General features: G+C 41.7%; 1 protein-coding gene across 3 annotated transcripts in view; it reads left to right on the top strand.

Annotated features, from left to right (window-relative positions):
* Positions 1-2,151: 2,151 nt before the first annotated feature.
* Positions 2,152-24,811, top strand: part of VPS36 (vacuolar protein sorting 36 homolog) — a 46,019-nt gene continuing 23,359 nt past the window's right edge. Inside the window, exons 1-6 of one of the 3 annotated variants that reach the window (XM_017865236.1) lie at positions 2,152-2,170; positions 12,814-12,882; positions 16,087-16,157; positions 18,864-18,978; positions 20,323-20,412; positions 21,451-21,537. In XM_017865236.1, coding sequence (XP_017720725.1) covers positions 16,096-16,157; positions 18,864-18,978; positions 20,323-20,412; positions 21,451-21,537 — 354 coding nt within the window. In that variant the 5' untranslated portion in view covers positions 2,152-2,170; positions 12,814-12,882; positions 16,087-16,095. Of the gene's footprint in view, positions 2,171-6,617; positions 6,845-7,088; positions 7,393-12,813; positions 12,883-16,086; positions 16,158-18,863; positions 18,979-20,322; positions 20,413-21,450; positions 21,538-24,811 lie in introns of those variants that run through there. The other 2 variants (XM_017865234.1, XM_017865235.1) reach the window with 2 other exon arrangements.

Genomic DNA, 24,811 nt, shown 5'->3' with positions numbered 1-24,811 from the left:
TCTAAGCATTTGGGAGGGCCACCCAACTCTTCCCTGATGAACTCCCCCACACTGAGTAAAAGCTTTGCTAAATAATAGAAATACGGACCTTTGTTTGGTGTAAACAGTAAGTCAATAATCTAGTCTATGCACATACTTTGTTTCATAATTTTTTTTTCTTAGACTGTGAACTAATTTATGTAGAAAACGATAATTTAGGCCGGGCACGGTGGCTCACTCCTGTAATCACAGCACTTTGGGAGACTGAGACGGGTGGATCACAAAGTCAGGAGTCCAAGACCAGCCCCGCCAACATAGTGCAACCCTGTCTCTATTAAAAATACAAAAATTAGCAGGGCATGGTGGCGCTTGCCTGTACTCAGTCCCAGCTACTTGGGAGGCTGTGGCAGGAGATTCACTTGAACCCGGGAGATGGAGGTTGCACTGAGCCAAGATCACACCACTGCACTCCAGTCTGGCAACAGAGCGAGACTCTGTCTCAAAAAAAAAAAATTAATAAAACGATGATCTAATGCTACACCACTAGCCAAATGTGGCTATTGAGTCTTGAAATGTGGACAGACCAAACTGAAATGTCCTGTAAGTGTAAAATAGATACCAGATTTTAAAGACGTTGTACCAAAAAAAGATGTAAAATAATATGTAAGCACTTTTTAAAACCCTTTCTAAATGTGGTTACTAGAACATTTAAAATTACAGATACGGTTTACTTTGCATTTTATTGGACAGATCTGATACAATTTTACAGAAGTGAAAAGAAATAAACTTGACCTTACCTGGATAACATCTCATTTTCCTGCTTGTATGCAAAAAGCGTTTTTCTTCTCAACAGATGTTCCTTGAGTTTTTGTCTTCTTTGCTCTAGATAACAAAAGGTAAGAGCTACAAGTCAATATTAGTTAAAACATCAATAACGGCTAATAAATCTTGTTGACTAAATGAAGAGTTTACTTCCAAAGCTGGTTCCTCAAGATGACTTGGGGTCACATCTATATAACAGAAAATTCCCCAATTCAGTATTGCCTTTGAGAAATCATCTTATAAGAGGCTGTTACCATAACAGGTCCCCAAAAACCCCTCTGCATAAGAATCACATTCTTTACTGTATGTGAAAAATCTGGAGAACATCATTTTCTACATACAGCTCCTGAAAGCCAAGTTTTAAGAAGCTAAATGGTAGAAGTGAGGCGCTAGACTCCAAAGTTCTAATTTACCAGAACTGGGTTAGGTGAGAATTACTTTCTTCTGCTTTCCAGTGTGTAGAATATGGGAATAACAACATTACTTTTGAAGACCCTATCAACGCTCGCTTTCCATAAAGTTGAAGGAGAAGTTGTGAAATTGGAAATAACACATGATCTTCCGACCCCCAGCCCTGCAGAAATTCGCTACGGACCTGAGAGGCGGAGGACTCGGCGCAGGCGCAGTCGGCCCGTGAACCGGCTCAGCCCCGCCCCCCGCGGACCCTGGGTCTCCGACGCCGGTCCCGGCCGGACCTCCGCACGTTTCCCCTAGCCTAACGGATTCCTCCTTAGGAGGGCCCATCCCAGCCAGCAGCGACCGCACACTAACACCACGCAGCGGGTCCTGTTTTTATGACCCGTTCTACAAGGCCAAGAATGCGGCGGGACGTGACGCCGCGTTCAGGGCTCTCACAGAGCCGGGGAGGGGTGAAGCGCGCCAGCGCTGCCCCGAACCCCGACTGCCGGGCCCGCGCCCGCCCCCGCGGCTTTCACCTTTGAATGCGGACTGGGCCCTCTGACTCGGGGGCAGCTGCAGGTCCTGGGGCAGGGCCGGAGTGCTCATCGTAGCCTCGGGTCGGGGGATGCGTCTCCGCTTTAGCGCCTGGATAGGACTTGCTCAGACCACGGCCGCCGCACACTGCATAAGCCGGCCGCGGCTAAGCCCTCAAACGGCGCGGCTGCCGTCTCCGCCCATTGGTTCCTGCGTGAATTGAATAAGCCAATGGACTTAGAGGGGCGGAGCCTGGACTGCAGTTGCCCAGGCTGATCTGGTGTCTGCCCAGTTCGGTTGGGACTGAGTCTGCAGGTTTCAAACCTAAACAGCGCTCTTCATCCTGGACGTGCGATGGGGGAGGAGTCGGCCTGCTCAGTCCCCACGACATAGCAGGACTAGATTGACAAACAACCGAGACGGCACACAGTCCCATGTGAGTCCCTCACAGTCCTTGGAGGAAGGCAGACGAGAAAAAGACAAGAAAAGTGTTGATTGGCTGCTCTTCTTATTAAACAAAGGCGCGTTCACTGACGGGGACGTAAACACCGATCTGGCGTACCACGGGCATGTGTATATCTTTCACAAATATTGCTTCATTTTGAGCATCATAACTCTGAGGTGGGACGTTATCACCACTCTTTCCACTGAGAGGTGACAGGTTCAGAGGTTGTTTGTCCATGTTTGCACAGCGTGTGAAGGGGAACTGAAATTGGGATCTGCTTTCCATATCTTTATTCTAAGCAATTATCAAATGCAAAAAAGGGAGGAGAGGAGGAGAAACGGAAAAATGAGGATAAACCTTATCCCCTCCTCAAGGTTATATATAATTATCCTTTGAAGATAAAATAGCATTTGTTATAGACGTTTTGTGTTTGTGCGGTTAAGTGTGCTGCCATAATCTTTTCGTTTTTCCCATCTAAAAATAATACCTTCATAAAACCCACACAAATACCCAAATCCACGTGACAGAACAAGTCAGGGCTAGAAGGTTTTAAGGGTGGCAGTGGGGAAGTGAGGGCGAGTCTGGACTGCATCTGCCTGGTTTCAAGCACTAGGTTTACATTTCTTGCCTGATCACTGCAGTAAGGCTGGATTGGACTCTTTCACCCAGGTTTTAGGTGCTCCGGGGACAGAGACGGGAGGATGCGATTTCCAATCCGTTTACCCTTCCCGGGTCTGAGGGCCTCCACAGCTGGCCCTTGGCTGTGGTCAGTTTTTCCCACTTCTGCCTGCTTTTTCTTAAGACATCTTATGGTAGCGTCTTGCTAATGAGGAATTTGGTTTGAGATTTTGTGTAGTTTTTTACATGATGAAATGTCCCAGTTTTAGTGTAACAGTATCCATCACCATCCTTAAGATATCACTGCTGTTTAAATACTTCTGTCAATATTGTTATTTACTAGTTTCATCAGACAGGTGGAGGTAACCAGGGATTTCTATTAACTGAGAACAAAATAGAGCGTTAATAAGTGACTCAAAAACCTCCAAAACATTATGCTAAAAGAAGTAATATATGAAAGGTTACATATGGTATGATTCCATTTATATGAAAGATCTAGAATAGATAAATCCATAGTGAAATAACTCAGAATAGTGGTTGCCAGAGGCTGAGGGTAGGGGCAGACTTGGGAGAGACCACTTAATGGATAAGGGATTCATTACCTTGAAGTAAATGAAATGTTTTGGAATTAGAGGTAGTGGCTGGGTGACATTGTAAATGTATTAATGCCACTGAGTTGTTCACTTTAAAATGGTTAATTTTATGTTATGTGAACCTCAATAATTTTTTATAAGTGGGCATGGTAAAAAAAGAAAGTGACTCAAAGGATACCATGGAGATCTCAGTAGGCTGAGACGGTGAGTAGGAAAACCTGCAAAACTGCTAGGTTTTCCAACATGGCAATTCTCCTCTAATCTCCAGACTCATCCACTCCAATGATGGTCTATTTTTGAGACACTTTTTAATATTACTGCCACACAATTATTGGAGAGAAAGCAGACCCTTTTCTAAAAGATCCAAAAAACAAAAAAGCAAAACAAACAAAACAAAACAGAAAAAAGACTTCCTTTCAGAATGGTTCTTTGCCAACACAGCTGACCATGAAACTGCAGGCACCTGAAGTACTGATTAATTAGTGTTAGTTGTTCCTCCTGTGGTCATGTGAAGAAAAAGTGCCTGTGAGAGAACAGGGAAGGACAATCTGAAAGGAGGACAATGGGGACACAATGGGGTCACAAAGTCTGGGGAAGAGAGAAGCTGAAGAAAGAGGTAATGGGCCACAGTGTTGGGCACTACAGAAGTCTAGCAGGATTGGGACTGAAAGGAACCATCTGATTCAGAAGGTGGGAGGTCCTGGCAAAAACATCCTGGGGATGGCTGGGCGTGGTGGCTCATGCCTGTAATCCCAGCACTTTGGGAGGCCAAGGTGGGTGGATCACCTGAGGTCAGGGGTTCAAGACCAGCTTTGCCAACATGGTGAAACCCCATCTCTACTAAATATACAAAAATTAGCCGGGCATGGTGGCAGACGCCTGTAATCCCAGCTACTCAGGAGGCTGAGGCAGAGGAATCGCTTGAACCCTTGAGGCAGTGGCTGCAGTGAGCCGAGATCACGCCACTGTACTCCAGCCTGGACGGCAGAGTGAGACTCCGTCTCAAAAACAAAAAAAAAAAAAAAAAGGCATGAGACCTAAATGTAAGAACCAAAACTATGAAGCTTCTAGAAGAAATTATAGGAGAAATTCTTAGTGACTTTGTGTTAGGCAAAGATTTCATAACCAGTTTGTGGAAAAAAGATTTCTTAAATAGGCAAATTCCATGAACTATGAAAGAAAAAATTACACTGGACTTCATAAAAACTAAAACCTTTTGTCTATTCATTTATTGCCATATATAAGCCACATGATATTTCTCCTTGCTCCAGCCTGGATACAGGAAACCCTTGTACAGTTGTCTATCCCAGCAGCTATCATATGCCAGGCTTCTATTTGTGCAGTACAGACTGTACATCACTCAAGGGCAGAAAACATACCTTGCAAATGTCCTCACTGCCTCACATTTTGATCATTGCAAAGCCCAGGCAAAACTGCACAGTTCCACATCTGATTAGGACTCTTAGGTCACATGTTACTTTCAATTAAAAAAGACTAAAAAGTTGGTAAACAATCAAATACTCAAAAATCAGGCAATGACGGTAAATTGTGATATATATTGATAGCATAATACAGCAAATCAAATGTTTTCAAATAAGTTTTAGTTATTGGACATATGGTCATGATGGAAATTGAAAAATATGAAATACAGAAGACACTGTTTAGAAATAGACCAAAATACACACAGGATTTTAGAACATGGTAAAAGTGGCAATTCATTTCGGGGGAGAGATTGCTTATATTCATTGGAAAGAGCCTTTCCTTTCCTTTAAAGCCTGGCCACAGACTACTGAATCCACGACTGGGGGCAATGTGTAGCCCTGGGAGCAGAGAGCAAGCCTGCCCTCTGTCCCTCTGCCCCTTTGCCCCTCTGCCCACGTGGGCAGGCAGCCTTAGTTAAGACCCCAATAAGTAGTAGGCTCTCTAAAATATGTTCACAACCTTTAAAGCAGTCGTTCTATTTTAGGAAGACACTGTAAGAAAATAATCCTAAAAAGAAGTATCAGTTGTAGAAGGACATCTATAAGGTGCTCCATTTATTTATTTATTATTTATTTATTCTGCAGCAGAGTCTCGTTCTGTCGCTGGAGTGCAATGGCTTGATCTCGGCTCACTGCAACCTCCACCTCCCGGGTTCAAGCGATTCTCCTGCTTTAGCCTCCCGAGTAGCTGGGATTACCGGCACCCGCCACCACGCCTGGCTAATTTTTTGTATTTTTAGTAGACACAGGGTTTCGCTATGTTGGCCAGGCTTGTCTCGAACCCCTGACCTCGTGATCCCGCCTCCCAAAGTACTAGGATTACAAGCGTGAGCCACTGCGCCCAGCCAGGTGTTCCATTTATATAGCAAAATACAAAAATGAAATGGCTAGAGGCACGAGGTCGCCTGGTGAGTGAGAGCAGCAGCCATGGATGGCTTTGCCAAAAAACAGCTAAATTATAGAGGAACTACATATTGAAATGTAAATTCACGCATGAGGTCTGTATTAATATTGGAAATGCCTAAATAAAAATAATCTTTTTTTTCCTGAGCCTGGGGGTTGGGCATGGAGTGGCGTGGGGGAGTTGGGGTGGAGGGCGAGAGGGTCTTTCTACGTCGCCCACGGGTGTCAAACTCCTGGGCTCAAGCAATCCTCCCGCCTCAGGTTCGGAAGCAGCTGGGAATACAGGCGCGCGCCACCAAGCCCGGTTAGATAAAATCTGTTTCCCTCAGTTAAAAAAAAATTAATTTGTGTGGGCATATAGGCGTATATATTTCTGGGGTACATGGGATATTTTGATGCAGGCATACAGTGTGTAATAATCACATCAGGGTAAATGAGGTATCCGTTACCTCAAGCATTTATGCTTTGTGTTACAATATAAAGATAATCTTAAAGGGAAAAAAAGAGCAGCACAGGTAGTACTAACTGCAGCTGTATAGAAACAATGCGTGACATAAATATTCATTTGAAAGAGAGGGGTTATGATTATTTACAATCATTAATGAATATGGCAACATTCTGGGCACTGACAAGAAAACTGCCCCAAACATGCTGGCATAATGCACAATAAGCAAGGCCAAGCTGTGGTCGGGGCTCCCTCGCGCGCCCGTAAGCTCTGAATTTAGAATGGGGTGGACCGCCAGCTGATCAAGGGTTCTAAAAGGCCGGCGGCTAATGGACCGCCAGGGGGCGCTCCATGCACGTCTCCACGTCCCCGGGGGCACCTCGCAGCCGCGCCTGCTCGCTACCAGACCGCTCCCTCCCTCTCTCACCAGCCCCGACCCGTCTCCGCCCGGTCCGACGCTAGGGGGCGCCGCAGGCTGCCCGGCGCGCGGCTCGCGGCCCGGGAGCGCCGGGGCTAGGTGGCGGCGGCCATGGACCGCTTCGTTTGGACCAGCGGCCTCCTGGAGATCAACGAGACCCTGGTGATCCAGCAGCGCGGGGTGCGAATCTACGATGGCGAGGAGAAGGTAGGGCGTCGGCCAGCCTTCCCAAGGGGCTGGCGGAAGGGGTCCCCGGTGGGCGCGCGGCCCGGCTCGGTGTGGCCCGGTCCCCGGCCTAGCTCACGGCCCTCGGCGGCTCGGCCGGCCTCTGTGTGGGGCGCAGCGCTCTTGCGCTCCCCGCCGGTCAGTAGCACGCAGCGTGGGGCGCTAGGCCGCCTCCCCCGCTCGGGTCCCAACTTTGGCACGGTTCCCAGCAGGCGCGGATCGCGGCTGCTTCTCTCTGCCCGAAATGCTTCCGGGAGCGCACAGCCGCAGCGCCCGGGAGAAGGAGCGCTCGCAGTCTGCGGGCGCCCGGCGGCGATCCGGCAGTCGACTTCCTTGGCGTGGTTCCAGACCTCCTGACGACACCAACCTCGGTGTCGGCACCGGACAGCCAGGTTCCGCCTTTCTGTGAGGAGGGCGCGGTGGCCGTACAGTCCCCAGCGGAAGCTTTAGCTTGGACCTTATGCAGTCGGAGGGATTAGCATATCTGGGCAGAGGGGTGAGGGATTGCTTCGAAAGGATTTCCTAAAGAGGTATCAGTGCCTTATTGGAATGCCCTTGCCAAAGGCTTTTGGGGTTTTGTTTTGTTTTCTAATTGCCTTAGAAAGGCCTTCTGAGCGTATGTTTTGTAAAGTGTTATATTAATAGTAGACCGTGCCTTGTAATGAAAGCATAAATCTTAGAAGGTGCGTTTTCAAATTGAGAGGAGAAATAGGAAGTGTAAGTAAATATTTTGTAGATACTTTGTTGAAACTATGAAATATCTTGTCCTGGATTGAAATGTATAAACTGGAATTAGAAAAATTTTAAAACTCACTTACCCACAAGCATTTTTGGTTTCCAGAAGTTTTAATTTGCTGCCTCTCTTCCCTTGCCGTTTTATTAACGACACTTTCCGCTGTACTTTGATATAAGTTACTGAACTCATAGCTTTTCCTGGTCAGTACTTAGAGGTATGTAGAGGCACAGGTGACTCTGGACCCAGGTCCTCTGACTTCCTTAGGGCATTTTCTATGGGCTGGTTGCCTGTATTATTGAGTAAAGGTCTTTTCCTTAAATAATTTGCTTGGACCTAACTTCACTTACTGCCTTAACACTTCGTAATTTAATTAATTAATTAATTAATTTTGAGACGGAGTCTTGCTCTGTCGCCAGCCTGGAGTGCAGTGGCGCGATCTCGGCTCACTGCAACCTCTGCCTCCCGGATTCAAGCGATTATCCTGCCTCAGCCTCCTGAGTAGCTGGGATTACAGGTGCCTGCAACCACGCCCAGCTAATTTTTGTATATTTAGTAGAGACGGGGTTTCACCATATTGGCCAGGCTGGTCTCAAACTCCTGACCTCAAATGATCCACCCGCCTGGGCCTCCCAAAGAGGGGGGATTACAGGCTCGTGAGCCACTGTGCCCAGCCTGCCTTAGCACTTTAACTAGCTTGACCTCAAGTTGAGTCTTCCATCCCTGGACTGGAATGACAAGCTATTTTTTTCCCTTTTCTTACCAATTTACATCTTTGTAACTATTTTAAATGGGAAGGTTAATCCACCTCCCCTTCCTCGGCGTTTTGATTTTGCCCCCCCCTTTGAGAGGAACTGAATGTTGACAGTGGTAGATCTGTCCTCAGAGACTCCTCCAGTGGCACTCCCTGAGGGAGCACTAGGAAGTCATGCTTTTGCAGAGCGTGGCATGATACAGTTCTATGGAACTCCAATTTGAAGACTAGGAACACCTTTGCTGGCAGGCAGTATAGCTGTGATAGATTTAAAACAGTGAAAAATAACAGCCATTAGTAGTTTTATATGAAAGATACATTGTTGAACCAGCGAGTTTTAATTTTTACGTTACAATTTTTGCTGCTTGTATTAGCAGACAAGTATATAGATGTTAGAGGTTTAAGAAACAAATCATGGGGAAAACATTGCTTGAGACCCTGTGATCTAGTCCAGAATTAACTCTTCTAAAAGCTTGAAATTGGAGTGGAGCTGTAAGAGGATTCTCCTTACCACTGTGCCCCAGAGCTGGACTTAGTCACTTGCTGAGCTGCCTTGCAGCTATGTGGTCCCTAGGCTGAATGAGGCACAGGCTGACTCCTGGGGGAAAGTGCGGTATCCTGGCTTCCTTCACCTGTTGGAAGGTTTCCAGACTTCCTGTGGTGCTAGAGACTCTACAAGGCTACACACACTAGCCCCCAAATCTGATGAAGTTAGTCTCCCTTTTAGGATGCCTCACTGGCTCTTTTGGCCTAGGGACTGCAGTCCAGATTGCTTAGTCTTCATAGTTTTGCATCCCAACCCATTCTCTGGGCAAGCGTGCGCATGGCTGTCTTCTAGACTAGTTTGATTGTTCCTGGAGCACAGAAGGTGTGCCTTGCTCATCCTTGTATCTCCTGACTGGTTGTGGGTGTGAAACACATTTTTTTAAAAAACCTGAATAATTAAAGTACCTACTATGAGCCAAGAGCTGTATATGTCATCTCATTTAATCCTTTCAACAGGAATATGAGGTATTTTACTGAAAGAGAAAGTAACACCAAGAGATACAGTGACTTGCCTAAGATCCACAGAGAGAGATTTAAATCTCTGTTGATCACACTCAAAGCCTGTGCTTTGTTCATGGAGCTACAGTGAGCCAAGATCATGCTACTACTGCACTCCAGCCTAGGCAATTGAGTGAGATTCTGTCTTGAAAAAAAAAAAAGGACTTCATAATATGGCAGCCACCTGTGCCACCCTTGATGTAATGTTTAATACAGCTAATCTTCCCAAAGCTGAGGAAACTGACACCCACAGTTGATAGTTGAGAAAACTGTGAGCTGTCCAAGGTCACACAACTAGTAACTGGTGGAGATAGAATTGCAAACCAGATCCAATGGACTGCTCTTCCCACCGCCCAAGTGCCTCTTATGAATAATACATGCATACTTGCTTGTTTATACAGGCACAGTTTTCATGAGCTCATTATGACTGGATGATGTGTTTACTTTCGTAAGGAGTGTAGGCAGGTCATTTGTTTGAATTCACAGACACTTCTGTAGCCTCAGCTAATTTAAAAAATAATGTAAGGTTAGTAATGTGTAAAGTGGCAAATTGGCAGCATATATCAGAAGATTTAGAAATGTTTATTCTTTTTCAGCTAACTATTTCACTTTTAGGAATTTACTCTTGGGAAAGAATCAGATGCATAAAAATATTACATGTGGAGAATGCTCATCTCAGATGTTATTATAATATTACATATAATATTATTATATATGGAAAAATTGGAAGCAATCTGAATGTCCACCATAGGGATTGGTTAATTAAATTATGGCATGAGGCCAGGTGTGGTGGCGCACGCCTGTAATCCCAGCACTTTGAGAGGCTGAGGTGGGTGGATCACCTGAGGTCAGGAGTTCAAGACCAGCCTGGCCAACATGGTGAAACCCCGTCTCTACTAAAAATACAAAAAATTAGCTGGGTATGGTGGTGGGGCCTGTAATCCCAGCTACTCAGGAGGCTGAGGCAGGAGAATGGCTTGAACCCAGGTGGCGGAGGTTGCAGTGAGCCGAGATAGTGCTGTTGCACTCCAGCCTGGGCAACAAGAGCGAAACTCCATCTCAAAAAAAAAAAAAGATTTATGGCATGCCCTAATTAGCATGAGGAATTGCCAATGATAGGCTGCTAACTATATTTTATAACTATACTATTAATAATAGTTATAAAACTCTATCATATTCTATTTAAAGATTATACATATGTATACATAAACATCTGTGTATATATACACACACACTCTGGCTGGTATGAATTATTTCATTTTCTTTTTCAGACTCTAAATATTTTCCAGATTGTCAACACTGAACATGCATTACTTTTACAACAGAAAATATGTAAATAAAAAAAAACAGGGTAATAACTTTTCAGTGAGTGCTGAGGTCAGATCAATTTTTTATTTTATTTATTTTATTTTTTTTGTGGGGGGAGATGGAGTCTTGCTCTGTTGCCCAGGCTGGAGTCCAGTCGCATGATCTTGGCTCACTGCAAGCTCCACCTCCCGGGTTCATGCCATTCTCCTGCCTCAGCCTCCCGAGTAGCTGGGACTACAGGCGCCCGCCACCACACCCGGCTAATTTTTTTGTATTTTTTTTAGTAGAGACAGGTTTTCACCGTGTTAGCCATGATGGTCTTGATCTCCTGACCTCGTGATCCACCCGCCTGGGCCTCCCAAAGTTCTGAGATTATAGGTGTGAGCCATGGTGCCCGGCCATATTTTTAACATACCATTTTAAATTCTAAACAATTCCAGTCTTATTTTAATAAACTGGACACTCACTGAAATGCTTTCCTTAGTGTTTATGTTGTAAGGTTGCCTTATAAATGGGACTATCCTTGTAACTTTTTTTTGTTTTTCAGCTCCCACTTAGCATCAAATATAACTTTTAAAATAACCGAATATTCCTGGAAAGGACACAAGCAAGCCCTACCTTATGGCAAATTCCACTTTCTAGTAACTCGAAATAGAAACTTCCAATATATATCTTGCTTTTAACAGAAACACAGGGGTTTAATTCATTAATCTCTTGGGTTCCAATTCTAAAACTTGCTTATTTATATAACTTTCAGGGCACAGTAACAAGTAGTGAGGGTTAAAGTTTTGGTCCTAAAGACCTAGCTGGCATTTCTTTGTGATTGTATTGAAGTTTTGAAGAACATTTTAAAATTTATATTTTGAATAGGTGATACATACCCAAAGAGTATGTCCTAGTCAGCTCGGCTGCTAAAACAAAATACCATAGCCTGGGTGGCTTAAACAACAGGCGTTTATTTCTCATAGTTCTGGAGGCTGGGAAGTCTAAGATCAAGGTGCTGACAGATTTGGTTCTTGGTAAGGACACTCTTCTTGGCTTGCAGATGGCCACCATTTCCCTGTGTACTTGCGTGGTCTTTTCTCAGCACGTGTTCATGGAGATGAAACCCTCCTGTCTCTTCCTCTTCTCATAAGGATACTAGTCCCATCATGAGGGCCCCACCTCACGACCTTCTAAACCTAATCACCTCCCAAAGGTTCCGTCACCAAATACCATCGCGTTGAGGGTTAGGGCTTCAACATATGAATTTGGGGGTTTTCATTTAATGCTAATGGGTTTTATGCCTTCTTAGAAAGGTCTTCTTCCCTCAGATTGTTTAAAAATTATCTCATGATTTTTTCTAGTGCTTTTATAATTTTTTTCGTTTTTTACTCAATTGATCCATCTATAATTCATTTTGGTGCATTGTATTAGGTATAAATCCAGACATAAGGGTTTTTCTTTTTCCTACCTGGCAACCCATTTGTCCCACTGCCATTGATTTAATCTCCATCCATATTTATTTTTGTATGTATTTGTATCTATTCCTGGATTTTGTTTTTATTAAAAAATGTTATGAGTGTTATACATGAATTCAGTTGCAAAGAAATTCAATCAGTAGTGAAGTGTAGAGGTAAAAAAGAGCTCTTCACTTCCCTTCTACCCCTTTCCTTGCACTTTTTCTGAGATAATAATTGTTAACAGATAATTGTGTGTTCCTTTTAGACCCTTTTCACTACTTGTGTTTCTACAAACACACACACATACAGCATATGTAATATTGCAAATTGCTGTAAATCACTTTCTTTCCCACTCATCCAGTGTCTTAGAGTTCTATGGTAATCCATGCAGTTCTGCCTCATCATTTCTTTTTAACCTTTGCATGGATTGCAGAGTATGAATGTGTATCATACCTGGTTGTTGTCTGCATTTTTTTCTAATTCTGTCAAGACTATACAAATAGCTTATGAAGTATGTAGCATTGGTTCTCTTTACTTTGTGATAAGCCTATTCTAAAAGTAAAATGTTTACTTATATGATTAACTTAGTGTTGTATAATTTATGAAGAAGAAAATCTGAACCACAATGAGTGGTATGTTATTAATATTCTGTGATGCTGTTTCTTTCTAGATAAAATTTGATGCTGGGACTCTCCTTCTTAGTACACACCGACTGATTTGGAGAGATCAGAAAAATCATGTAAGATACAGTTTTTTGCATCTGTTGAAGGTTTTATTTTGTTTATTTATTTTTTAGTGACAGGGTCTTGCTGCATTGCCCAGGCTGATCTCTAACTTCTGGGCTCAAGTGATTCTCCTGGCCTCAACCTCCTGAGTAGCCAGGACTACAGGAGTGAGCCATCATTATAGGTTTTAAATCACTGAAGCTTTTTCTTCTTTTTTCATTTCTAGTAAAACTTATATAATGAATGCAATAATAAATTTTCCTTTTCTGAATGACAAAAGAGTGTGTCCCGTATAATTTCTCTGAATGGAGTGCAGAAACAGGAGTTAGCGTGTTGTCCCTTATTCAGCTCCAGAAAAGTCCATGTAGTTACTGGATGGAGAATCATGTTTTTTAAATACCAAATTCTACTCTATATCTAAATGTTCCATGTATAACAGGGGAATAATTCCCCCATCAGTTGTGAGGGAGTCTTTAAAAAGAGCTCGTATGTCCTTAACACCAAATTGTATTCTAGGTTGTTGTTGAGAATCAGGAGACTAGGCCTGCCATCAAGTGCATGCCTTTATCTAGATATTGAGATCTGTCTCTAAGTCACTCAGCAAGAGGAGTCCCCCACACCCCCCATTTTTTTTTGTTTGAGACAGAGTCTTGCTCTGTCACCCAGGCTGGAGTGCAGTGGTGTGATCTCGGCTCACTGCAACCTCCGCCTCCCAGGTTCAAGCGATTCTCCTGCTTCAGCCTCCCAAGTAGCTGGGATTACAGGCATGCGCCACTGTGCTCGGCTAATTTTTGTATTTTTTAATAGAGACAGGGTTTAGCCATATTGTTCAGGCTGACCTGACCTCGCGATCCGCCCACCTCAGCCTCCCAAAGTTCTGGGATTACAGTCGTAAGCCACCTTGCCCAACCTTTTTTTTGTTTTTGTTTTTTAAGGAAGACGGAGAGTTATATGTATATAGAGCTGATATATATCTTTATTTCCTAGAGCTTCAACCTGAAAGTATATATACATTAATTTCAGCATTGCCAGTAAGATAGCTATCTCATCTGTGTTTTTATTTTCCTGATTGTTCCCCAAACCCCCCGTGAAATTTTAGTACCACAAATAAACTATATACTGTACTGTAGCCCTTGAAGGGCTGCTGACCATTACAATATCTGACTTTTTTGCACCCTGGAAACTAATTTTTGTCTCCTAGGTCTGATATTGCCCTGTTAATAATGCATGCCTTAGAGCGGGAGTCCCCAACTCCCCCGGCCACGGACCAGTACTGGTCTGTGGCCTGTTAGGAACTGGGTCACATAGCAAGGGGTGAGTGACAGGTGAGCAAGCATTACCACCGGAGCTCCACTTCCCATCAGATCAGCAGACGCATTAGATTCTCGTAGAAGCACGAACCGTATTGTGAGCTGTTCATGCAAGGGATCTAGGTCGTGCACTCCTCATGAGAGTCTAATGCCTGATGATCTGAAGTGGAACAGTTTCATCCCGAAACCACAATGCCCTGCTCTCCAGGAAATACTGTCTTCCATGAAACCAGTCCCTGATACAAAAAAGGTTGGGGACTGCTGCCTTAGACTGTTAATATTGTCTAATCCTTTTAGTAATATATATTCAGGAAATAAATCTTTTTGGGGAGGATAGAATGCATGTCCTTAAACCATATGTTGATAAGTTAATCTTAGTATAATTTTTTGATTATCATATAAAGAGGTCCATTTGGACAAATCTTAGACTTGCTACATTGCTAGTCACATAAAAATTAAACGTAACTGTTTATATATGTTAAAACTAAGGCCAGGTGTGGTGGCTCATGCCTGTAATCCCAGCACTTTGGGAGGCTGAGGCAGTGGATCACCTGATGTTGGGAGTTCGAGACCAGCCTGACCAACATGGAGAAGCCCCATCTCTACTAAAAAATACAAAATTAGCTGGGCGTGGTGGCACATGTCTGTCATCCCAGCTACTCCGGAGGCTGAGACAGGAAAATCGCTTGAACCTGAGAGGCAGAGGTTGCGATGAGCCAAGGTTGCACCATTGCACTCTAGCCTGGGCAACAAGAATGAAACTCCGTCTCAAGAAAAAAAAAAAAAAAAATTAAACATACTGGCTAGACACAGTGGCTCATGCCTGTAAATCCTGGCACTTTGGGAGGCCGAGGCAGGGGGATCACTTGAGATCAGGAGTTCAAGACTAGCGTGTCCAACATGGTGAAAGCCCATCTCTCCTAAAAATACAAAAATGAGCCAGGCATGGTGGCTCACACCTATAATCCCAGCTACTTGGGAAGCTGAGGTGGGAGGATCACTTGAACCTGGGAGGCAGAGGTTGCAGTGAGCCAAGATTGTACTACTGCACTCTAGCTTGGGTGACAGAGCGAGACTCCATCTCAAAAAAAAAAAAAAAAAAAAAAGTTAAACATATGAATAAAGGGATACTACATCAATATTTTTTGTTTAAAACTATTAATAATTGCATGTGGGCATATGAGTGAAGTATGGAAAATTATAAAGAAGAGAAAATCATCTACATTAATGCCCTCCTTAAAATTGTTTTGATGTATCTGTTTTGTTTTTTGCTTTCAGTGTAAGAAAATATTACAAGTAAAACGTTTTCGTAGAAACATTACTCTTAGAAAATGCACCCATTGTGGCTGGGTCCCGTGGCTTCTGCCTGTAATCTCCACACTTTGGGAGGCCAAGGCAGGCAGATCACGAGGTCAGGAGATCAAGACCATCCTGGCTAACATGGTGAAACCCTGTCTCTACTAAAAATACAAAAAAATTAGCCAGGCGTGGTGGCGGGCGCCTATAGTCCCAGCTACTTGGGAGGCAGAGGCAGGAGAATGGCATGAACCTGGGAGGCAGAGGTTACAGTGAGCCGAGATCACACCACTACACTCCAGCCTGGGTGACAGAGCGAGACTCCGTCTCAAAAAAAAAAAAAAAAAAAAGAAAATGCACCCATTGTAAAAACAAAAGCTAGTGACAGCCTCTTTTAAACTTCTTATGTTCTTCCATGCAGCCATATGCCACCACAGTATTGTTTCCATTTAATTTTTCCTTAAGTTCATTTAAGTAGCAAAATCATTGTTTTCATTATTTTATTATTAAGGTATATGGCACTGTAATGCTATAAAACAAGGATTTCTGACAAGTGTTATGGATATGGATGTTGTTTAGAGTCTTTGATTTAAGCTATTGATTTCCTCCTAGGAGTGTTGCATGGCTGTTCTGCTTTCCCAAATTGTGTTCATTGAAGAACAGGCAGCTGGAATTGGGAAGAGGTAAGGTCTATATAGTACAGTCTTTATTCACAGAAAACATTTCCTGTTATGCTATTGGTCAGAAGGTCCTATCTTAGACTCAGTGATGTATGAATTGATTCTTAAGCATGAATAATTTGCTGTAATATCCTTGTTTATTATACATGGGTCATAATAAAGAAATGTGGGCCTGGTGCGGTGGCTCATGCCTGTAATCCCAGCACTTTGGGAGGCTGAGGCGGGCAGATCACGAGGTCAGGAGATCGAGACCATCTGGCTAACATGGTTAAACCCCGTCTCTACTAAAAATACAAAAAATTAGCCAGGTGTAGTGGCAGGTGCCTGTAGACCCAGCTACTTGGAAGGCTGAGGCAGGAGAATGGCATGAACCTGGGAGGCGGAGCTTGCAGTGAGCCGAGATCGGGCCACTGTACTCCAGTCTGGGGGACAGAGCGAGACCCTGTTTCAAAAATAATAATAATAATAATAAATAAAAAAATAAAATGAAAAAAGAAATGTGGCCCAGTTATCGTCTTTCCATAGACACTTTGCTTTCACATCCCTGTGTACCTGTCATTTCATACTTAAAATCGGAAATAACCTATTTGAGAAAAATAACTGACTTTGCTTCTGTTTCTAACCTGATCATTAAGTTTGTTTCTCAGGTTTTACTTGTTCAGATAGCAGAGTTAAACAGCATATAATAATAGTTATTGTACAAAGCAGGACATTTATCAGAATAATAGGAGGTACAATGAACAATTAGACCAGGGTAACAAGGATACAATGGGACCATCCCAGGCAAACCAGGAGATGAGGTCACCTTGGTATAAAGGCGTAAGTTCAGATGTTCCTGTTTATTCAAATATACCAAAAACTTGGCTTTATATTTTAAGTGCATGGAATTGAGGAGACATGAAAAAATATTATTGGCATGGGATATTTTTTTCCTATGTAGGCTTATCTTTAGGTTTAGCATAATTAGGCACTTCAGTAGAAGTTAAACAGTGTTGAGCTTCACTGGACATGCAATGCATGCTTTGATCATAATGTTATGATTTACTGTAAAATATTATTTATTTGACATAAAAGAAACCAATGTTTTAAAAAATTAATAAGCCATAGATTTTTTTAAGCCATAGATTTTTAGGGTAGATTGTTATTATGATTTATATTTTCCCCTTATCAATTTTCTCCATTGTATTAAGTTCTAAAAAGTAAACTTTAAGATTGTTCCAGGTTATTTGAGTTTTCCTTTCCTGTGTTCCAAGGAAATCTACACTAAAAAAAAATTTTTAATATTTACCTTCACGTTAATGTCTTATTTTTTAAACATGTCCAGTGAGGAGGACTTCAGTAATATGCCAAGTTAACTTTTGTCAAGTATTCTCTTTTGTTCCCAGCCCCTCCCCTCAAACAGTTATATTTGCATTGATTTCAAGATGTGTACATTTCACCTTTTAACATCTCTGAAGATGCTTTTTTTATTTCATAGATTTAAAATTTAATGAAGTATAGTAATTGGATGACCTGATAAAAGAATATATACAAAATTTGGCATAGATTTTTTATGCTTACTTTGGAGCTCTTAAACTTTATTTGATTATACTTTCTACTTTTTCAATGGGTGTCCTTTCACAGAATCTGATAGTAGGGCTGAGGGTTTTTTTTAGTTTCAGAGACTGTGAAATGCTTTTGCTTAGTTATCTTATCATAATTGTCATAGTTTTGTTGCTCTACTTGATGGTTTGTTTCAGACAGTTCTATGATTCTGCTCACATAGTTTATTTTCTCACTTCACTTAAAGAAGTTTATCACAAGGGAACAGGAGGAGTCCTTACAAGACTGGCCCTACCCATTCACATTGAGGAGGCCCAATGCCTGGTGTTTCAATTTTACAGTGATATTTAGGTAACCATATGGTTCCAAAAAAAAGAAAAGTAAAATTGAGTGGTAGGTGTGTATCTATAGCATGATCAACACAGAAAAAGCACTAAACTAGGTACCTGGGATACTTTGAGTTTTTTAGTTTCCCAAATCTTTATAGGATTGCTTATTGACTAGGTTCAAAAAAAAAGGAGGAAAACAGACTTATTAAGCTGACCAAATATAGCGGTATTTTTAATAGCATAGAAGATAATGATAGTCATAAAGATAATTGTAGTTTGTGTTCTTAGAGCCACAGCATTTTGGGAATTGTTTTTGTTATTGGCTATCTTTCCAGATCATGCTGTTGATTGAGTGGCATTTTCCAACAAATGACACTGTAGAATGTTAGTTTTGGATGGAATTTTAATAAAATATCAGCTGGCCATTTTTACAGATAAGTTTTCTCTTTTTGTTTTCAAATGAATAAGGGTGTATGCTTTGGCAGAAATTATAGGCCCCCTTATAACCTCTGGGGATGTTTGTAGTTGGAAAACCATAATCATAAACTCAAACTTTTGCAAATTTATTTTGACCATATTTTCTAAAGTCACACTCTAATTTAATCTACAGAGCTAGTAACTTGAAGTTTTTTGGTTCATAGCTTATAAGTTTTAAGTAGAGAGATTTTTGAAAGCTTTATTAATATTGAATTAATACATACTTTAAAAGGATGCTTTTGGGATGTTTGTTTCTACATGAATTTTAAAAGTGATTTGAAACACATAAAAGTTATAAAAGTAGAATTATATATATATTTTTGAAAGGCAATTCAATATATTACATTTGTTCTTTCTTCAGTGCCAAAATAGTGGTTCATCTTCACCCAGCTCCTCCTAACAAAGAACCTGGCCCATTCCAGAGTAGTAAGAACTCCTACATCAAACTCTCCTTCAAAGAACATGGCCAGATTGAGGTAAGTTTCTACATGAATAAAATTGTACTAGAAAGGTGTGTATATGTATGGGGTGTGTGTGTGTGTTGTGGCTTGTTAATATGATGGAAGGTGGTATTATACAACATACCAGATTTCACCGTACTTTTACAATAAAATTTTATTATATCTTAAGCCTTAGCAGTGAGTGGAGAATATGAAGTTTAGGTTTCAGTGGGAATGGGAAGCAGAGGGTGTGGTCCCAAGGAAGGAACAGAGGCTGGAAAATACACTAAGTCATGCCATTTGCCTACTAGCAGAGTTTTCAGTGGTATAGTTTAGTTAAATGAACAGAATATAAATGCAATGATATGTTGAACTATCTCAGTATCTGAAGGTTCCCCAGCTTTAAATCAGGCTGTCTGTCTTGATTAACTCCAGTTAATCTTAGTCACTTAAGTACTTATTCTGCAGTATAATAGTTTATGTGTTCCAAATAAGTTGCTGTACAAGAATTCTTAAGATAATTAGAAGTGTGTATTTATTCTCCCCATCAATATCATAAATTATTATTAATTTTTTCTATAGCACCTCACCCAGTGCTCCTGACAAGTGATCACTAAGCATATGAAAAACATATTTGATTATTTGTGAGCATAGGTATGTTTTGGTCCTACTTTTTGGTTTTATATTTTAACTAGACAAATTATGCTCTGCTTCCTTCATGGAAGAATGGTTGTATATTTTTCCTGGCACTGTGTTTGTTTCATTATAGATTGAAAACAATCCACATACGCAGGATTGTTTAAAGTAAGTCTATTGATTTCATTGTCACTCATCTCTTTGTTGAGAATAGCCCACTTTATATAGAAGGTCAGTTCCTTCTTTTTTTTCCTTTGTGCTTTCTGAAACTGATCCAAGAAAAGAACTTCCTTTGATTTTCTTTGATGTCTGAGAATTCTGGGCTTGCTGCAAATTACCGAACAGACTTTTTATACTAAAGAAATATTAAGTGGCCAGGCGCATTGGCTCACGCCTATAATCCCAGCACTTTGGGAGGCCAAGGCAGGCAGATCACCTGAGGTCGAGAGTTCAAGACCAGCCTGACCAATTTGGAGAAACCCCATCTCTACTAAAAATACAAAATTAGCTAGGTGTGGTGGCACATGCCTGTAATCCCAGCTACTTGGGAGGCTGAGGCAGGAGAATCGCTTGAGTTGGGGAGGCGGAAGTTGTGGTGAGCCTGGATCACGCCATTGCACTCCAGCCTGGGCAACAAGAGTGAAACTCCACCTCAAAAAAAAAGAAGGAAATGTTAAGTAATGATTTATACAAGGATGCTACAATCTGACTGACTCATTTAAAGTGTATTTATTTGCATAACAGTTTTACAGGCGTCTATCAGAGGAAATGACACAGAGAAGATGGGAGAATATGCCAGTTTCCCAGTCATTACAAACAAATAGAGGACCCCAGGTATTTTTTAAACTATTTGCTGATCTAGTGTTTTCAGCTCTGTACTTACATCTTCATTAAGAAAAAGACTCTGTAATTGTAGAACTTGCCCAAAACAAAATACTGCAATGGTATTCTGATAAAGAATTTATTTTCGACCGGGCACGGTGGCTCACGCCTGTAATCCCACCACTTTGGGAGGCCAAAATGGGGCAGATCATGAGGTCAGGAGTTCGAGATCCGCCTGGCCAACATTGTGAAACCCTGTCTCTACTAAAAATACAAAAATTAGCCAGGCATAGTGGTGCACGCCTGTAATCCCAGCTGCTCAGAAGGCTGAGGCAGGAGAGTCACTTGAACCTGGGAGGCGGAGGTTGCTGTGAGCCAAGATTGTGCCATTGCTCTCCAGCCTGGGCGACAGGGGCGAGACTCCGTCTCAAAAAAAAAAAAAATTATTTTCACAGCACCTAGTTTAGTGCTGTGTATACAGCAGACACTTAGTAAGCATAAATAACTGCTTACCAGCATAATTCTTAGGGTGATAGAAGGTAGAGTTCACCCACTGAATTCTGTTCTTCATAGTCAGTGTGGCATTTGAGAGAACAGACAGTACAGCTGGGTGATGTTTTCCAGGACTGTCTAAATTAATCAGCAACACTAGACAGTACTCAAATGTATGAAAGTAGCTTGGATAATAAGTGTTAATTAAGAACCAAAATTTAAACTGATTTTTTTGTACATTTGAGACCCTATTAAGTATCTGATACATAATAGCTTGCCAAAGAAGGAAAATGATAGGAAATTTAACTTATATCTAAAATGCAGAGTAAAATATGCCATTTATTGTGTATTTGGTTTTTCTTGAATGATTTTAAGATCATCATGTACAGCAAGAAGTAAACACATGTTCTGAAGGGAAGCTAAACGTCAGTGTATGCTGTTTTTCTTTGGTTCTTTGTGGGTCCTTTCCCGCCATTGAAAACACAATGTGGTTGGTTACAAAAGATTTTGTTTGCTTCCTATTTTGTATGTTTTATTTTCTACTTCTTTTTTTTTCAGCCAGGAAGAATAAGGGCTGTAGGAATTGTAGGTATTGAAAGGAAACTGGAAGAAAAAAGAAAAGAAACCGACAAAAACATTTCTGAGGTAACTGTTAAATTCTGGCTCTGCATCTATTCCAGCCATTTGTGTCTATTCTTTTAGATACAGCTGTGACTAATTCCCTTCTGTAATTTAGAATATATTTCATTTGCCTGAAGCTACATAGTCTCCTATTCTCTTTAAGAGGTCTACCTCGGGCTGGCAAAATCTAACTAAAACCTCTTTCTAAAAGGAATAAAAAAGAAGTGCAAATTTGTTTGCTGTTAGAAAATATCATAGAATGTTGTGTGTAGATTTTAAAGTCTAGATGGAATTGACTGAAGGATACTCCTAATGAGTTCAGGGTTCTCTGTATAATTATTTTGGAAGTTGAAGTAACTTAGTTGAGAGAAAAACGCTATTCTGTGGCCACTGTCTGTGGCCAGATACCACACCATTTTATGTTGATGACCACCCAGGGATCAGACCAGACATCACTAAGAATGGCTCAAAGCAGCCCATCACTTCTACTAGGAGACAACCCTGAGCATGTACTTTCCAATGTTTTGAGGCTTCATCATATATGAGGAAATTCAAGAGAAGGGGAAAGAACTCTAGCTAAAAAGACCAGTTATGCGTTAGATTCTGTAATTAGTTAATACAGCTAAACGTATCATTGATTTTTCCATGTTTATATAAAAATGGTCTTGGTTTTTTATTAAATGATGCTTTAAAGTAAATCTTTGGTATTTATAGTAATTCATAAGTAAAATTCCATTGATGGTTGCTGTTCAGAGAATTTCAAAGATTTATGTCAATCGAGTAAAGTCTAAAACTGCAAATAGTTATTTAAATACTGATTTTGGGCTCACTGGGAACCAAGGGCATTTGACCTGTTAAGTGCCCATAGTAGGTTTTTCTGGATGTGTGTGTATCTGTGGTGAAGTTGTGTATTTTCCTCAACCCTGTATTTTCCCCAGATTGGCAGCTGGATCCAGAATCTCTGTCACACTCATGTTCTGTCCCTTTGGCAAAACTAGAGGTGATACTGTGTTCTTTTGTCGGAGGCACATCTTATCTCTGTCATGTTAGCAGCTGTTAATATTCAGTGCCTAGATCTATTAGTTCATTGGTTGTGGTAAATAGTGATAATTCTGTCTTTATTTTTCATTTATTAGTTGGAATACTTTTTAAAGAAATGTTTCCCTTATCTACTATTTGGTTGTCCAGTTCATATAGGAAAGGCTGGATAATTGCATTTTCCTTTATCATCAGGATAATAAATTGTTTCCTTATTATCTTTTGACGATGACTAATTAGGGTTTTTTTTTTTTTTTTTTTTTTTTTTTTGAGACAGAGTCTTGCTGTGTCGCCCAGGCTGGAGTGCAGTGGCTCGATCTCAGCTCACTGCAGGCTCTGCCTCCTGGGTTCACACCATTCTCCTGCCTCAGCCTCCTGAGTAGCTGGGACTACAGGTGCCTGCCACCATGCCTGGCTAATTTTTTGTATTTTAGTAGAGACGGGGTTTCACCATGTTAGCCAGGTTGGTCTTGATCTCCTGACCTCGTGATCCGCCCGCCTCGGCCTCCCAGAGTACTGGGATTACAGGCGTGAGCCACTGTGCCCAGCTGACTAATTAGGTTTCTTTTTTAACATGTCATTAGGAATTCGTGAAGTTTAGCATATTTGATGGATTTCAATCAGTTATAATTATTATCCTATTTGAAGCTCAAATTGTCCCATCTTTGGCCAGTGGGAGCTGCTTCAAGTTGGCCCTCTGAGTGCTTTTGTTGTGACTAGGTGAACTTTGTCAGCTTTTTCACTATCTGGTGTGACAAAGCTCCAGGACCATCTTGTACATTTCCTGCCTCAGGTCCAGAATCAACCATTTATCTGAGAAACTCTGGTTTCTTTCTTTCTTTTTTTTTTTTTTTTTTTTTTTGAGACAGAGCCTTACTCTGTCCCTTAGGCTGGAATGCAGTGGCACTATCTTGGCTTACTGCAACCTCCGCTTCCTGGGTTCAAGCAATTCTCCTGCCTCAGCCTCCTGAGTAGCTGAGATTACAGGTGCTCACCACTGCGCCCAGCTAATTTTTGTATTTTTAGTAGAGATGGGGTTTCACCATGTTGGTCAGGCTGGTCTTGAACTCCTGACCTCCTGAACCGCCTGCCTCGGCCTCCCAAAGTGCTGGGATTACAGGCGTGAGCCACCGTGCGCAGCCCGCTCTGTTTTCTTTTAGTGGGAAATGATATTTCAGAACTACAATCTGCTTGCTAGTAATATTCATCACTATTGGGTTAATCTTTGTTTCTAGGCTTTTTCCTTTTTTTTTTTCCTTTTTTTTTTTTTTTTTTTTGAGACGGAGTCTCGCTCTGTCGCCCAGGCTGGAGTGCAGTGGCCGGATCTCAGCTCACTGCAAACTCCGCCTCCCGGGTTTACGCCATTCTCCTGCCTCAGCCTCCCGAGTAGCTGGGACTACAGGCGCCTGCCACCTCGCCTGGCTAGATTTTGTATTTTTTAGTAGAGACGGGGTTTCACCGTGTTAGCCAGGATGGTCTCGATCTCCTGACCTCGTGATCCGCCCGTCTCGGCCTCCCAAAGTGCTGGGATTACAGGCTTGAGCCACCGCGCCCAGCCAGTTTCTAGGCTTTTTCAATGGACAGAGCTAGAATTTTGTGGTTGTTAATATAAAATGCCTAACAAGAGCATACTTATCTCTTCTATTCAAATTTAAGATGACACTACCAGATAATTACTAAAACAGTTGAAAAAAAATGTATATGTGTTTTCCCCATTCTTCGTACATTTGAAAAATAGGTACACTGTATTTACAACATCTGAGCATGCAGCCACTGCATACACTCTCCCCTCAGCTCCAGCTCTCATTGACTCTTGGTTTTATTAAAAGTACCTCCATGTTTAGTACCACCAGTCCTCAATGATGACCTCTCTGTGGTCGCTTTGGTTGTGTGAAGCTCATTCTGTAATAGATTTTTTAGGAAATGATCACAGGAAGAATATTCCCTGTATCTGCCACGTTTGTCTTCCTTATACATGAAGGTCAGTTTTGTTGGGTTTAAAATCCTCAGCTCACACTTTCTTTCTTTGAGTGTCTTCATTATATTACTTTCTTTTTTTTTTTTTGGTCTGGCATGAAGTGTTGCTATCAAAAGTGATGATAATTTATTTTTTTCCCTTTAAAAGACAGTTGCTATTTTCCTAGATGGGCAAAGGATTTTAAATTTTACTTTAAAGCCCAGTAATTTTACTAGAATGTGTCTACTAGTCATTCTGAGTTGTTATTCTTAGTTACATGCTGTGCTTTTCAGTAAATAGTTT

Source organism: Rhinopithecus bieti, unplaced genomic scaffold (genome assembly GCF_001698545.2).
Source record: "Rhinopithecus bieti isolate Rb0 unplaced genomic scaffold, ASM169854v2 scaffold_82390, whole genome shotgun sequence".
In the NCBI taxonomy this organism is placed as follows: domain Eukaryota; kingdom Metazoa; phylum Chordata; class Mammalia; order Primates; family Cercopithecidae; genus Rhinopithecus; species Rhinopithecus bieti.
The sequence above is the reverse complement of the archived record's forward strand: the minus strand, read 5'-3'. Positions and strand labels throughout refer to the sequence as shown.